General features: G+C 38.5%; 1 protein-coding gene across 1 annotated transcript in view; it reads left to right on the top strand.

The window, feature by feature from the left end:
- Nucleotides 1–16,657, top strand: part of PPAT (phosphoribosyl pyrophosphate amidotransferase) — a 42,372-nt gene that overhangs the window by 23,447 nt on the left and 2,268 nt on the right. The window contains exons 2-10 of the mRNA XM_042812649.1: nucleotides 6,597–6,663; nucleotides 10,064–10,270; nucleotides 10,880–10,992; nucleotides 11,084–11,229; nucleotides 12,247–12,319; nucleotides 13,303–13,454; nucleotides 14,576–14,703; nucleotides 14,984–15,205; nucleotides 15,953–16,073. Coding sequence (XP_042668583.1) covers nucleotides 6,597–6,663; nucleotides 10,064–10,270; nucleotides 10,880–10,992; nucleotides 11,084–11,229; nucleotides 12,247–12,319; nucleotides 13,303–13,454; nucleotides 14,576–14,703; nucleotides 14,984–15,205; nucleotides 15,953–16,073 — 1,229 coding nt within the window. The remainder of the gene's footprint in view (nucleotides 1–6,596; nucleotides 6,664–10,063; nucleotides 10,271–10,879; nucleotides 10,993–11,083; nucleotides 11,230–12,246; nucleotides 12,320–13,302; nucleotides 13,455–14,575; nucleotides 14,704–14,983; nucleotides 15,206–15,952; nucleotides 16,074–16,657) is intronic.

Below are 16,657 nucleotides of genomic sequence, written 5' to 3'. Positions count from 1 at the left end.
TATATAACCAAACAAAAATTTACAAAAAGAACATTTAGAGAAGAATAGGAAGAAGGTAATGAAGTTCAGCAAAGAGTTGTGGAAATCTAGCGATTAATGGTACAGGGAATGCGGGAAAATACTCTGTGTAGAGCACGGACATACTTGTAGCCAACTGGATTCAATCTAGCTTTTAAAGTATTGCATTCCTACATTTCTTTAACAAGCAACATTATAGCAATTGCTACATGCATTTGGAAAGCAGCACATGTAGCTCAAATTATGAGTCAGCTTAATTTTCACAGAGGACAGACTTTTAAATTGTGCTCTATTCAACACACACTGTGTTGACAGGAAGTTTGAAATGATGATTTTGCAGTTATGCTGAGTGAGCTGCTGTCATTTCCAACCAGGTAGGTCACACCGATCAAAACTACCTGCACAGCAGTGTTGCATTAATAACAGCAAGCAGTGACAAGATGCAGTCCTGATGGAATGTGGCATCCCTGACGTAGGTGAAATTGAAAACTGCATCTAGATTTGTTTGAAAACATTATCCTAAATCCTTCCGACTTTCAGCAAGACCCAGAATGACTCACAGATATTGTGGCCTCATCTCTAACTGCTGCCAGTTGTCCACCTTGTTTCTCTGGCAGAAGCTGTAATCCCCTGCAATTGGCTTGACAGGAAGAAAGGTGTGCTCCTGCCTCCACCCCTAGTGCCAGGCCTTGTGCTTTATCTGCCTGAGAGCCACAACGCACACTGTGGAGAGGGAAACAAGCTCTTTGTGGGAGGCCCACTGAATGGGCCGTGTGTGGGCAGTGGGATAAAGAAGCTTTATTTACAAGGTACACTTTAAAAATAAACTGCTTAATATTGTAAGCAAATAAGAACAGCAAACACGAAATATGTTGTATTTGAAAGAAAGGATATTTGATGGAAAAAAAGTATTTGATGAGTAAAAAAGTTTACATGCATGTATTGCATTCTTTTATTAATAATTCTATAGTAAAGTATATAGAATATTTGTGATTGCCAAGTTTAATGTTAAATCCAGACATGGAAAATGACATATGTGTGGCATTTGCAGTCTGCATTTTCAGAGGATCTTTTCTAGTAGCCATCTAAGTTGAGTGCATATGATAACAATTTCCTTGCTGATATATTTCTATTCTGACTGAACTGAAATTAGATTTTTTTTCTATGTTTGCTGTTGTAAAGCAAAGAGCAAGGAAATGAGTTTGTCCTCAGACACCTCTCAGATTTAATTGTGATTTTAACTATTAGCTTATCTAAATTACTTTCTAAAGGAATCTGACTTTATAAGATATGAAAAAAAAATCAGGAAAATGAGGAAAACACTGCAGAAATGCCATTCAGTCCCATAGAATTAGACTTCTTTTTTTCCCCTTCTTCTCCTTCCTCCCCCTCCTCAGCAGTATCGTAGTAGTTGAAATAATCAAACAAAACTTTGTAGCTTTATATGAAGGATGAGTATGAATATTTAAACTGAGGCTAAGCAGAATGGTAAAAGAGTTTTTTTGGGAGTGTGCCCTGTCTGCGTCGTGCATTTTAAATAACACTTTACAACAGCTAAGTTCTCCAGATAAGATCTGCATAGTGAATATTATTATTTGGCACAGGTTTTAGTTTTCTGATAGCCTTTTCTTGTTGCTGCTCCTCCTATGCAAGGCAGAAGCCTTGGGATCTCCCAGGTTGTTAAAATAAGCCTTCTCAGCCCCTTCTGAAAAAGAGAGGGGTAGAACCGTGCCTCCCTCTGCTCCTTTCAGTGGCTTTCAGTGGCTAAACAGAAGTTCAGGAGGGCACCTGCAAGGTCACAGATGTACACAGGTCTTAACAGGAGACACTTGTATGAAATAGTCCCTTTCTTCCGGAAGGCAGCGGAGGAGCTGTGAGGTTCATGCTGGATAGGCACAGCGGGCTGTGCAAACTCACGCTGCCATCTGTGGGAGTGCCACATTCACATCTTCACCCACGAGACACTTCTGACCAGCAGCAGCACAGCCACAAATGCCGCTTCAGCCTTACAACTGAATTTCAAAACACTGAGCTTGGCAACTCCTCCTTTCATAGCCACCACAATGATGGCAACGATGATGGCATTGCCATCATCTGATGGCAATGGGAAAAAACTGTCCCTGAAGCAGCGCTGTTTACTTGGCTTGTGTCCTTAAATGAAGGAAGTTGATGCTGTCACCGCTATTCACTCTGCCTGTGGTGCAGATGTGTGTGTGCTGCATACCTGCAGGACACATTCATTGCTTAGTGAGCTTCCACTGTGGCTGAATTATGGTTGTAGGAGTCTTTGCATTTAAATTGTTACCACTTGTGTTACATTATTACAATTACAGTTATTTTTACAGTTTTACAGTTGCTGTTACAGTTTCATTTACTTTCTGTTTATAAAATACTTGGTTGGGTTTTTCTTTTTCCTTGTAAAGGAAGTAGTAGAAATGCTTCTGCATTTCATTATACCACCTTTAAAACCAGATTGTGCCAATGCTTCAAAATGAAGCTTCTCACCTCGGGGACGAAAATTTTTTATTTTATTTTTTGTGTTTTTTTCCAATTTGGGATTCATAACTGCAACCAACTCCTCCTGATTTAAACTTGCAAGAGATCGAAAGCAGATGAGAATTACATGAGATGAGATTAACAATTGGTGCAAACTGCATCAAAACACAGAGAATAACCTAAGTTCAGAGCCTGAGAGGAGGGACTCTGATTTAGCTTTGTGCACTCCTCAGGAGTTAACAGCTTGTATCAGCCACAGATTTGGCTCTCAGTTCTGCATATTTAAAAATAAAAATGGATTGTAGTAGCAATGCATTGTGCAGACAGCACATGTTAAAATAGCATGAAATTGGCATTTTATTTTTAAGTGATTTATGACAGATTAGAGGCTTTATGCTAATGATGACAAATTAAGGTCGAGCTTTTAGCTAAGGTAAACAGTGGCAAGAGAAATGTTAATTCCTTTTTATCAGATCTGTAAGACAGCATTGTAGAAGGAGCCTTGGAAGAGTACAGTGGTAAGCTATATGTCCAGCATCTTTGTGCCATTGGCAAGTTCCTCTAATACTATTTTAGTGGGTTTATTGTTTTCTTTAAAAAGATTCACAGTCTTAATTAATGTAAATTTGCATATACGGATGGAACAAATTGAGCTTATCTTTGAATTTCTCTTTGTAGCCATATTATTTGGATACTTAGAACTATTACTGGAGCTTGTGCTTCAGTGACATTCAAAATGAGATGAGGAGGTTTGAGTGCTGTCAAATAGCAGATTAACCCTAATGAAATGTTAAGCACAGCTTAAATGCATATGTAAAGAGGGCCGAATTAAACAAGGAATGCAACTAATTTGGTTTAAAAAAACCCTTTCAGAATAAGAGCAGTTGTAGTTACGTGTTTTGCCTCAGAATATTCAGACAAACATTACAATTTTTATTTTTCCTTGGCACATTACAATTTTTAATAGGAAGTTATTAAACATCCCTCTGTTTCTCAAAAAAATGAAGTTAATCTCTAATAGAATAATTTCATTTACCTTTGATCATAGCTGAAATTTCAATTACAGAGAAATAAAAATAAAAACTAGAAATTTCAGTTGTGCCACAAGTAACAGTTCTTGAAATAATCATGACATTTTCCACATCTACATTCAGTTTTCTTTAAGTTTAGAACTGGAGCTCTAATAGTCAGGGTTGCAAAGTATCGCAAATGAAATTAAAGGGAAAAAAAAAAAAAAGCAACACACACAACCATCTTTCCTTAATTTAACACCTGAGCTCTGTGCAGGAGCCTTGACATCAGAGTACTTACAGAGGCTTTACTGCAAGCAGTTAGTGTGATTTGGTGAGAATTACTCTGTATTTACAGGCTTCAACACTGGTGGGTGCTAGCATGTCCTGCCCTGTGCCAGAGCGCATCCGTCTGGGGCTGCTCTACAGCACTGCCAGGCTGGGCAGCTTCAGCGCAGAGCCGGCAAACTTAGGATGTGGGCTTGTTTGCCTGGGGCTGGGGGCTTTTTGTTTGGTAGTTTTTAAACAAAGGGAGGATATAGAAGCAGAAAGAGTTTTACCTTGGCTGCTGTCTGCGGTGGGACTGGCGTTGAGCCGTGCCTCGGTGGTGGAGCACCTGGCGTTCCCCTCGGCAGCCAAGTGTGCGACAGGCTCACATCGCAGTATGGCATCCAGGTCATGAAAAAACTTCATGGTTTTAGTGGCATCCCCGGAGTTGCGGGCGTATTTAACCGTTCTGTATTCATACTTCAGGTTTTTGTACTTTGCTCGGCACTGTTTCCAATCTCTACAAACTCCTAACTCCTGCAGCCTTTTGGCAATGTAGATGAATATTCCTTTATTCCTCAGGGTGCCGTGGAGCTGTTTCCTGATGCTCTTCTCCGACCAGATGCTTAGCAAGGCTTTAACCTCCTCCTCAGTCCAGTGCTTCCCCGCTCCACTCTCCATGTTGAGAGTGACCTGGAAATGATTCACTATTTCTAGCCAAGATCTGGTTCCCTAGGCAACCAGGCGCCTGCTTCTCGGTGCGCCGCCCTGAGCACCGCGAGCTGCAGGCCGCCCTGAGCTCCACACCAGCACCCAGAGCCCCAGCGGGCAGGCACACAAGGGCAGGCCCTTGGCAGCCACACTGCCATCAGCCGCCTCTCTGCCCGGCCCCTGGAGTGGCCTCTTAGCCCCCTGTGTGGAAAATGGTGCCGGTCTCACCACTGCGCTGCCATCAGGGCAACAAAGCCGGTTGGGCTGGCTTGATGCCTTGAGCAAGAAAAACACAGGTGCAGAAAGCAAGCTGTGCTGGCACCCCCCCTCCCCCATGCTGGGGACAGGCTGCGCGGACGCACTGTGTGGGTGCTGTGTGTGAGCACCGCAGCACCTCCTCTCCACCAGCAACCTGAGGCTGCTGCCGGCCGCTGTGTGGGCTGCCAGGCGGTGTGCGTGGTGTGGCAGCAATGTGGGCATGATGCACAGCCTCACCATTGCGTGGCCAAGTGGCATTTGCTGTAAAATTGGTGGGCGCTTACATGCATTTCTATATGCATTTTTACTGTCCATTTACTACCAGTGATGAGTTAATTAAGTGCTTGCTTACTTAAAAATCACTAAGTTGGTAAAATGGCATAAGCTCCTTGCTTCCTTTTTGCCTGTGCTTACTATTCTTCTATTAGACTACATAAAAGATGTAAGCCCACTACTTGCAAAGTCCTTTTAATCATGATGCCGGCTTCTCTCCCTCTATTTGATTTTGGTGATGTTTAAAGGGACATTATCAATATTGAACTGGAAATCATCTATAATATTGAAATTTGAATTAAAAGTTGCTGAATGTGGTGTATGAACCCTTAATCTAACAAGATTAAGGTCAGTCATTATGTTAACAGATAGGATGTCTTCCTGAGATAAATGAATGAACTTACGGGTTTTCTTATCTCTGATTTTTTTTTTCCTCAGGGATCTTTCAAGTCAGCTATAAATTCATTCAGATATGTGTAAAGTTTGTTTTGTTCTGCTTTCTTTGTTCTTTAAACTTTGTTCTTTAGATGTTGCTGTACATGTAAGTGGGTCTAGCGACAAATATAAGGGTTTTAGGGCTTAAAGAAAGTCTTCAGTTGTAGATTAGAATCTGTTATGTAGGTTTGCAGCTACTTTGATTACTGCTTATACTAGATAATTCCTCAGTTGAGTTAAACCAGTCCGATGGATGAATAGCAGCTTCTAGTATTCTAAAAATATTCTAAGTGGTTCATTTTCTAAGAAAAACATCTTTCCCTTTTACTCCTTATTAAGTACAAGAATGCAGTGGGATCTGAGCAGGCCAGACAGGCCCTGCACGGAGTCAGGGAAGACAGCTGGGAGGAAAAGCAGCAGTCTAGGGACAAGGCTGTCATTTAGCTGGTAGTGCTCTTCTGCTTAGCAAAACACAGCTGCCAGCGTGAGACTGGTCTGCCATAGTGGAAGCATTTCCGTTTTCAATGTCACCGTACATAAGAACTGTTTTGCTATGGTTCAGAAGCTTAGGTTTATGTTCTCAAGCACTTTGCCAGAGGGTTCACACAACAGTTAGTGGTGTAAATGCTAGTTTGACTGCTTAAGTGCAAGAGTGCAAAAAACTTGTGTAGGTGATCAGTGGGAGAAAAAATGCATTCCTTGAGGCAAAACCAGCAGTTTCTTAAGACAAACCCCAACAGAAATAGATGCAGTGCTACTACTCTAGCTAATAGTAGCTAGAGTAGTAGCACTGCAAAGTTTCTTTTCAGATTAAACATCTGCTGTTATTTTATGCTTACACTGAAATTGGACTGCAGTAAGAGGCTGAACCAGTGCTTTTTAATGGAAAGATTTCCACTGAATTCAGTGGGCTTAGGCACAAAACTTATGTGACTGTTTTGAAAAAAAGAGCACAACGTGGGCAAGAAACTGCTTTGAATACAAATGTGTAAAATGAAACAACAAATAAATTTAAATTAAAAGTTCATGTTGTAAAGAGCAGATGAAAAAAACATTAATCCATAGCATAGTATGGTGTTTCATTCTAAGTACTTTCATTCTTTATATTTATTTGTATTTTGTTCACAGGGGCCAAGAGAGTGCTGGAATTGTGACAAGTGATGGAGAGTCATCCCAAGCATTCAAAGTGCACAAGGTAAAATGTAAATGTTTTGCTGATGCCCAAGTGAGATGCATATTTCAGCAAGGAAGCTAAATAATTAGAAAGAGGGGAAGCAGTGTGGTTTCATTTGCTGTTTTGGCATTGTCAGAGTGATAATATCTAATTGTGTTATCTAGGTGATTTCTGTCTTAAACTCATGTTTAAAGCAAATCTGCCCATGTTATCCCCTTCTGGGTGTAGCCACATGCACAGCAGTAGACACAAAGAAGTATCCAGATCAGGCTATTGTTACCTTAAAAAGTGTTTTCCAGCTCCACCTGCACCTAAAGTGTTAACTCCAGAGATGTGGAAGAGTACACCAATGCAACTTGAGAAAAGACAAATAGGTACAGTTCTGCAGAAGGACGTGGCCAACTAATTCTTAGCTTAGTGAGAATCAAGGAAGTGGCAGCTACTTCACCTACAGGTAAACATAAACTTTGTAAATGGCTGAGTGGAAATCTGAGAAGGTCACCCAGTCTTTCTCAAGCTGAGAAAATCCCAAGGGAAGTTAACAGCCATTAAATGACCAGAGTCTCAATATGCCAGGACAATCCCTGCATGATCAGGGATTGGTTTTGCTCATCCAGAAAAAGATAATCATCAACCTATTAAATCCTGGAAGAGCAGAGGACTGGAAATAAAACTATTTCAGCAAACAAAACTGTGGAGCACAGTTGATATGAGTGTGCTCTCTGACCACCGTCAGAAGGCAATTCATTTTTATGCGTATGCATCTCTGAGGAAGATTAATTAAGCTGTTCAAACCAGTTTAAGAGTAAGAACTGTTTTGCTGCAGCAGCATGCATATCTGCATGACTGCTCCATGCCTCGTGCACAGTCTCATCTCTTGAGCATTGTGTTCATCACCTTTTCTGGAATTTCCCCCCTTCCTATCTGTTACATACAACCTCATCCTGCCCCCTACACACTTTTAAATGCCTATTTTCTCAAATTCCACACTGTGTTATCTGTTCTTCACTCCTGCTTCTGCTTGGGTTTCAACTTACCTTAAGGTTTACTGGAATTGAAACTTTCTTTTAAAGTGAGATTTATACATAAATAATTAAATAAATCCTGCAGTAAAAATTATTTATGAAATTCTAGCAGACAATAGAATAATCTGTAGAGTTTCCATGTTACGGAGCTGACATACTTAACTGTCATGCTAAGAGTTTAATTGACTTTCTCATTGTATCAACTTTGATATTTTAAGAGTTACAGAGGATGTGATGTTTACTCTTATCCTTGAAATACCTTTCTTGGATTCAACACTTCTAAAAGACGCAATAACTACAGTGTAATAAAGAGTCTGTGGAGTACAACAGATTTCACTTGTATAATCCTGGAAATTATGCCAATGTAAGGAACATTTGTGTCTGTTACCCTGGTGAAGTTACATTTAGGATTCTGACTTTAAACTACACCATGAAAAAATCTCAGCAGTGAAGATGTCGCTGTGTCCGTTTGTCCTCCAGACACCAGCTGGCATTCTTCATAGCAGAAAAAAACAGAAGGGAAAAGCTGCCTGCTGCTCACTGCATCGATTTACAACACTGTGCATTAGTGCAAGCTCACCTTTGTCAACAGATTAAGCCAATGGATTAGAGTACAAACTGGACCACCTACGGATGGATATGTGTTCTTTTCTGATCGTTACCCGCCTTTGAAGGTGGATTAATAGCCCCTAACAAAGGTTTATAATCCTTTGTTTTAAACTCTCCCAGAAGACTCATCCAGATTTGTCTGGTAGAGCCTTTCAGCCAACTTTGTGCAAGAAAAAATTAGTGTCATAGCTGTACTAGCCCAGGATGTGGATAAACGTACATCTCTTATATAGATGTAGTAACATCAGTAGCAGAAGAGCTTTGTCTTACTGTTGCATGCTTGAATATGCAGAAAAGTCTATATTAAAGTAGATATATTATCATTTTCTGGTATATACCAGACCTGGGACATACAGAAATAAGATTGCATTCACTAGGAATTTTTTATAGTGGTGTAATTCACATTCATTGTCCCACTGACACAATCTAAATCAGCAAAATATTTCACTATGCATATTAAAGATGATGTACTTGTGTCACCAAATGTGTTTTGACATAGGATTGCTTGTTTAACCTATTGCAGTGTTTCAAATAGCCACATCCCTTAACATTGGACCTGTGAAGTGCCAGATCTCCTGTTGGGATAAGTAGGCCTAAGTAAAACAAGAGCACGATTGCATTTCTGCACATGGTACAGATTTCGTGTAATGTGTGAGACAATAGGTGACGTTTGATTGGGCATATAGTTTGCTGAACCATTAAAGCAAAAGCACTACTTTGAATGCTTGTGGCAGTAATTTTTTAACATGACAGCAGGTATCCTAAAACCATATGTGCAACCACAGTCTTTTTGTATTTTGAGTCTATCCAGACAAAGAACAGAATACTCTAAAGCCTGACTTTCTTTTATCTGCTTTGGTTGAGTTCTGCAAACAACTCACCATATTTCCTTCCTCCCTATGTTACCCCACTGTGTTGTTATTATACCCACAGCACAGGCCATAAAGCAATCATGACTTTTCAATCTCTCTCATGTAACTTTACAGATCCGAGAAGAGTGTTACCATGTGTGATTTCATGTACATCACAGTTACCATACATGATAGGGAAACAGGGGCTTAGAAGGCAGCATAAGAAGCTGGAGTGGTAGGAGGGTTTGGAATCCAGTCTTAATTTCTACTGTATGCAGGTTTTTTTTCTCCAGGCTATTCTTGCTGTTAATTTGTCTCCACATAGTGCTTGTTGCCATAAGAAGCTCCTGACAGCTGACTAAAATGCTTTGACGCATGTCTGCTTTAAATAGAAGGCAACCTGGATGTATGAAATGTTTGTTTTAAGTAAACAAGAAAATCCTCCAGAAAAAAAGCTTTGCTTCTGACATTGAGAGCAGTCTGATAAATGGGAATGACTACAATCTGATAAATGTTGTCATGGACCAGTATAAAAGTAAATCATATATATCACTAACTTGCCAGTAGTATATCCTAATTAGAGAATCTTGTGACTTCTTTCTTCTTTTCCTTCCCTTTGGGCATTCTTTTTTCTTATGTTTTTAAATGCCTTAGCACTTTGGTTGTGTTTTTCAAAGGATGCGTTTTTAGTCAGGAAATAGATTGTTCAGTGGAAATCCTCAGAACGAAAATGTATAAAGTTTTGTCTAAAAATAGGTGTGCTGGGATCTGACATATCATTGTGACACCTAATCAGCTTCTTTCTTTCCTGTGGATTTCAGGTTATTTCGCTTTCTAGCAAAGTGTTTATTACCAGGAACAAGCACAAGGAGAAATGAGCACACTGCCAATAAAACAAAACAGCAGAACAACAATTTTTTTCCTTTTCTCCTGAAGGGAATGGGGCTTATAAATCACGTGTTCAATGCAGACAGCCTGAAGAAGCTATATGTTTCAAACCTTGGTATCGGGCACACCAGGTACTCTACCTCGGGGATCTCTGAGCTGCAGAACTGCCAGCCTTTTGTTGTAGAAACTCTTCATGGAAAGATTGCTGTGGCACACAATGGGGAACTAACAAATGCTGTACGACTGAGGAGGAAGGTTAGTATCTCCTGGAAGAATCCAGTATCATTCATTCCTGAGCATGAAACAGAAATGAGCAAAAAGTTTGCTATGATGAGTGCTTAATGACAAACTACTGTGTGTTGTGAAAGAGCATCATAATCAAAATAGCCTTGGGGGAAGAGAAGCCCCAGGAAAGAGTAGACATTTGTAGTTGCTATAGGTCATAACTCACTAGTCCTCTAGACTATTTGTCACACTTCTGTATGTCAAGTGAAAAAACTAATTCCTAATGATCATATGTTAAGAGGGTTAAGAGAGACATAATTAGGTGAGGTAATCATAATATGAAATGTTCTTGTTTGGAATATTGTCTTTACTTGTATTTCTGGCTTGCAAAATTAATCATGAGTATGGTCAGGGCACAAACATAAGGAGATCATCAAATGACAGATTTTACAGTCTATTTGTCTGGAAAAGTACGTTTAGAGAACCTGCTGAAAATTTAGCAGATGTTTCATTGTGAAATCTGTGCTATTAAATTCCATCCAAAATCTACAGGATCTACTCCTGCACTGAAGCAAGGCAAAGGTATGACAAGATCAGTACTTTACTACTGGTAACCCTTTTTTGTGTGTGTCTTAAAAGCTTATGCGGCATGGTGTAGGATTGTCAACCAGTTCTGACAGTGAATTGATCACCCAGCTGCTGGCTTTCACACCTCCTCTAGAAAATGACGACACTGCTGACTGGGTAGCAAGGTGAGGATTACAGGTTTCAGAAGCAAGAACAGCAATCTAGTCTCAGCATGATGTGTAACACGTTATTATGTTCACCTCTGTCTCATTGCAGAATTAAAAATTTAATGAATGAAACTCCAACTTCATATTCATTGCTAATTATGCATAAAGACATAATCTATGCAGTACGTGATCCATATGGGAATCGCCCTCTCTGCATTGGTCGCCTTATTCCAGTAGGGGACATGAATGGAAAAGGTAAATCATACGTATATTCTAATATTCATACACCTATATGCATATATATGAATATACACATTCATGTTAGCACATGAAGCCATCAATTTAAGTAATTACAGCTGCATTTACTGAAGTAGAGATAAGAACATGTAATACAAAAGTCAGTTTTGTAAATTCCTAACAGTGGTGTTGTAAGGAAAAGGTAATTTGTAGAAAGTCTGCAAACATTGTTTCTGTTTTCAGCAAAAGTGAATACTGCCTGATGACAGTGTCAGAATTAGGCAGCCCAACTGTAATAGAGTATTTCTGAGAATGAAACTAAGTTCTTATCACCAAAATAGGAAAGCAAGGACAAACAGAATCACAGCTGAGGTTGGAAGGGACTTCTGGAGGTAATCTGCTCCATCCTGCTCACTCAAGCAGAGCCACTTGGAGCCATTTATCCGGGACTGTATCCAGTCCAGAAAAAATGACAATTTTCTCCCTTTCTTTTGTGATAAGTCAAAAGGTGTTGGATTACAGACAATCTATTTCTACTTTCCAAATGCTCACATTAACTGATGGGAATAAAGTCCTTTGAGCACAAGAAAAAACTCAAGATTTTTAAAGCATACAAACATTTGGTTTGATCTGTTCTGTGCCTGTACTATATTGGAGTTCAGTCCAGTATTCACTGTAGTCAAAAGGCTCTTGACACAATTAACATAGGAAAAAAATAAGGAATTTCTTGTCTAAACAGAAGTAATTATTTATATCTAAAGCAATTCAACTATAAATGCAAAAATCTGAAATAGTGTGGAGACAACATTTCTGAACCAGGAATAGGATGCTGTTACTATCAGCTGTGCCTAGGATTACTTTATGGTGCTTACATTTTTTAGAAAGATATTATAGAAATTTTAGAATGCTAACCATTGCAAATTTAAATTTGAGCATTTGGCAAACTAGAACATAGCAAGACAAGTACTGTATTAGATATGCAGTGTGGTATCAAAAATTGTGGAATCTAACTATAACAGAAATCTTTTATTTCAGGAAAAGATAACAGTGAAACAGAAGGATGGGTAGTCTCCTCTGAATCCTGTAGCTTTTTATCTATTGGTGCTGAGTAAGTGTTCTGGTTCTCACTTGATCTGAAAGCTCTCCTCAAGCAGCAATTAAACATTAAGCCTCAAATTGCCAAATATCGTAATCTCTAACAATGTAAAGACATGAAGGATTAGTTTGTTGACTGGTCGGAGGTTTGTTTTTTTTGCCAATTCTGTCTTTTGAGAGTTTATTTTTTTGATTGAGTTAGTGTAAAGGAAGTTAAATAATTATGTGTTCAGAAAATAAGAGTGAAGACAACCTCTTGTTGCTTTAAATTTGGATATCCTTATCAATTTAAATTTTAGCCTGGTTAGCAGTGAAATTCATGTATTATAAAGTAATGCTATGGAAGAGGTTGCAGTGGTAGCTTATGGGTTGTACTAACTTGAGCAATAGCATTTGCTGCCTATCAGCCAGCCTCTTTGTTTCAAAAAAGTGACAGGTACTTGAAACTATTTCCATAGGTGCAAATGGACCCATTAAAGCCAAAGGTGAGATTCACATTCTCTCCCTACCTAAGATGCTTTAAAAAGAAAAGCGGGACACTTTGTTGAAACAAAAAGAGATTGAAGGCTCACTGGGAGATGTAAAAAAAAAAAAAGAGCAGTTATATTTAATTTCTTAGTCAGAGATTAGAAAAATATGCATTTGGGTAACACACTACTAAGTAAAAAGAAAGTAAAGCGAAACCAGGAAAGAATGTCATCACTTTAGTATTCTTTTATTCTCTTCTGTATAGTATTCTTGTGGGTGTGTTTTTCTGTGTTCTTTGTACTGGATTGCATCCCACATATGGGAAGAATTCTGTGGTACCACAGTATTAATTTATTGCTATTAGATGCTAATTCAGACCATTTTAGTAAAGGTCACTTCTCTTACATGTTGGCCATAAAGCATAGTTAAGTCCTAAGACAAGAAAAATATGTTCTAAAGCAATTTTCCCACCAATAGGGTTTATGTTTTAAAACTATCATTCTAAATGCTGCGTATTTCTCTTTCAAGGTACTATCGTGAGGTACTTCCTGGAGAGATTGTGAAAATATCCAGGTATGATGTTCAAACATTGGATGTTGTACCAAGACCGGAAGGAGATCCTTCAGCATTCTGCATCTTTGAATATGTTTATTTTGCAAGACCAGACAGTATCTTTGAAGGTGAGAAGATGTAATGTACAAAGCCTCTGCTTCCCAAAATAATGGGAGGTTATAGTCTGGAGAACAACTGACTCTAGAGAGGGTGTAGGATAATTGCAGGTTGGCAGTGAGTGTGAGTTTTCACAACAGGGCTGGCATAGAATGGGCTGGCACAGTTCTTGAGGATAAAAGACTCGGGAGAAGCATGTAGCATCACTTTCCTGTTCCTGTCTGTGTATATTGCCTCAGTCAGGCCTGCCTGCATAGCCTCGTGGAAAGGAGGAAAAGAACCACAAACATGATTGAGGTCGTGGAAACATCCCTTCAAAGCAAGAGACTTATTAGTTCTTAGAAAACCTTTTAAATAATTAGACCTATGAAAGAGAATCTGCAAAACAACTTTATCTTAGTGTTTTTGTTGGAAGAAATGTTCACTTCAGGAAGATGTTTTTAATACAACTTCTAAATCTGTGAATTGTCTAAGTATTTGGGACAGTCAGTCTAATGTTTCTATTTCAGTAGAAACTTCTGAAAATTGTGTTAGAGATGCAGTATTAGCCAGGACATTCATACCTAGCAATGTCCCCACTTCCTTCATGTTCCCTAGTTCTTCTGTACCTTTACCTTGCCTATCTCACCACAGTACTTCCAGTTTCCTCTTCTGGTTCCAAACTTTTAGGACCTTCAAAGCTCTCGAGGCCTCTTTTTGCCTTAATGAATGTGGGGTAAATATAACCAACAGGTTTAAAACTAATAAGTGGATGGAGGCAGACAGAATGATTGCACAAACTTTGTCTGCTTAGGAAAACAGACTAAAAATAGAACATGCATATTGTGAACATGCAGGCATAATTTCCTCTTCTTTGCTCCTGTAAGTAGATTTTGTAACATACACATAAAGTTTAGTTACCTGATTAGAGCAGACCGGGTTTTAATTCTCTGTGTAGTGATAGAGTTGTGAATGTTAGAATATGACATTATGGGTGGAAATAAAAAATGAGCTCGTGTGAATGACTGCTTATTAACTCCAAAATTTTTCTCACTGACTTCTATGCCTGCAACTTACCACAGACATTTGTACAGCAATCTGAGAGGAAATCTGAATTATGCATACCAGGAAAAACACTTATTGCTGTTCTTAGGTCAAATGGTGTATTCAGTCAGGAGGAGATGTGGCCAGCAACTTGCTATTGAAGCACCTGTGGAGGCAGACCTGGTCAGCACTGTTCCAGAGTCTGCAACCCCAGCAGCTCTGGGTTATGCTCAAAAGGTTTGTGTTAATTTGCTTTCTTTTCTCAAATATATCTACACATATCTTTCTTTTTTTTTTGTAGTGGTGCATTTCAGCACAGGCTACTGGAGTGGCCTACAGACCTTCTGAGTCACTGCATCACTTGTTGGTTTTTGTCATTATTCCACTCTATTAAGATATTTCAAAGATTTTTGGTTATTGTGAAATCATACTGAATCCTAAGGTTTCTTTGAAGCACAGTAACAGAGAATAACCAGTTTTATAGATACTAACTCTGTTTAATGTCTCCTGTTTATAGTGTGGACTGCCATATGTTGAAGTACTCTGTAAAAATCGCTATGTAGGAAGAACTTTTATCCAGCCAAATATGAGGTTACGGCAACTTGGTGTTGCAAAGAAGTTTGGTGTTCTATCTGACAATTTTAAAGGCAAGCGAGTTGTTATCATTGATGATTCAATTGTGAGGGGCAATACTATTTCTCCTATAATAAAACTACTAAGGGAATCAGGAGCTAAAGAGGTAAGTTCATTTTTAGTCTGTATATTACACATTTAAGTACAAGATTGATTGGAGTGTAAAGCACTGGGTTTTGACTTCATTTGTACTACACATTTTTCCATTATTTAAAAGTGCAAGTGTGGAAAAAAAAAAAAAAAGAGAAGACTGGTGTGTGTTTTTGTCATGGTGGGTTGAAAAGTTTATTTTGTTTCTTTGGCTTTGATTTTTGGAGATTAAGGGGAGAGGAACATGTCTCCATTTATAAAGTGCTAACTGACAACTAGAATAGAAAACAGATTAGGTAAGATGAGAAAAAAGTGTTGGTGTATTTCTGCCACATGCATTAAATACATTCACATACTGCAGTAATCAGGAATGTGCTTTAAGTCATCAAAGCACGTTTGTTTAATTGATACAAATTTTTAACTGAAACTGTAAGCAAGTTTTTCACTGAAGCAGAAGTGTTTCATATGATGTTTGACTTTGTAAACTGAAACACCTGCATCAAGGATTGAATGCTATAGAAGAGAAGCAAAATCAAGACTGAACCTTATTGAACATTAGGAAATTATAATGATAAATTCTAAAATTATCTTTTTTCTCATCTTCAAATCTGAAAGTTATCTTACTTTTAAACATTCCATGGCTTTGATCAAATGCTGTGTTCCTTTCTTCATTATTATTTTGCAGAACTTGGACTTTTATATTTTATTACGATCTGCTGAACTTCACCTCATAGCACTGTCTTGAAATTGTGTTTTTATTCAGGTGCACATTCGTGTGGCTTCGCCTCCCATAAGATTTCCGTGTTACATGGGAATAAACATTCCAACAAAAGAAGAACTGATTGCCAACAGACCTGAATTTCATGATCTGGCAAACTACATAGGTAAAGGCGAGGTTTCTTTGAAAGATGGCTTTTACCTGCAAAGTATTTACTGCCTGCGTCAAAATAAAGAACGCATAAAGGCAAGAATGGCAAAACTGATAAAAAATCATAAAAGTTGACACGCTAAATATTGTGTGTTCCCTATGGTTCAAACCAATTTAGTTGCATATTTTATGATGCAGTTAATGAATTATATTTCTCTGACCAATGTAAACCATTAGAATAATTCGTAAGTTACAAATAAAGGCTAATAACATGTTTCCAGTACATTGAACTCCTTCTGGGAAACACTTGGTGTTGTTGTAGGCAAATATCAGAAAGAAAATAAGTGGTGAAAATCTGTTGTGTAATGAAAAACAAACGTAGTTTCACTTTATTGACATTCATAAAAATATATCCTGAATTTGTAAACACCCACTGATTTTTCTACAAATTTATGTTCTTGTAATTTGCATGACTTTGAAAGAAATGACATTTGAAACTAATGAAAGAATGTTAATTAAATACATTTTAAGATCTCTAGAGCAAGTCATGTTTACAGCAGAACAAAGAACCAGTAACTTAGTGTTGCTTGTGATGTGGTA

The sequence above is a fragment of the Centrocercus urophasianus genome, unplaced genomic scaffold (assembly GCF_019232065.1).
Source record: "Centrocercus urophasianus isolate 14NV4802_14NV808 unplaced genomic scaffold, USGS_Curo_1.0 seq_13, whole genome shotgun sequence".
NCBI classification, from domain to species: Eukaryota; Metazoa; Chordata; class Aves; order Galliformes; family Phasianidae; genus Centrocercus; species Centrocercus urophasianus.
Note: the sequence above shows the minus strand (reverse complement) of the source record. Positions and strands in the feature narration are given on the sequence as shown.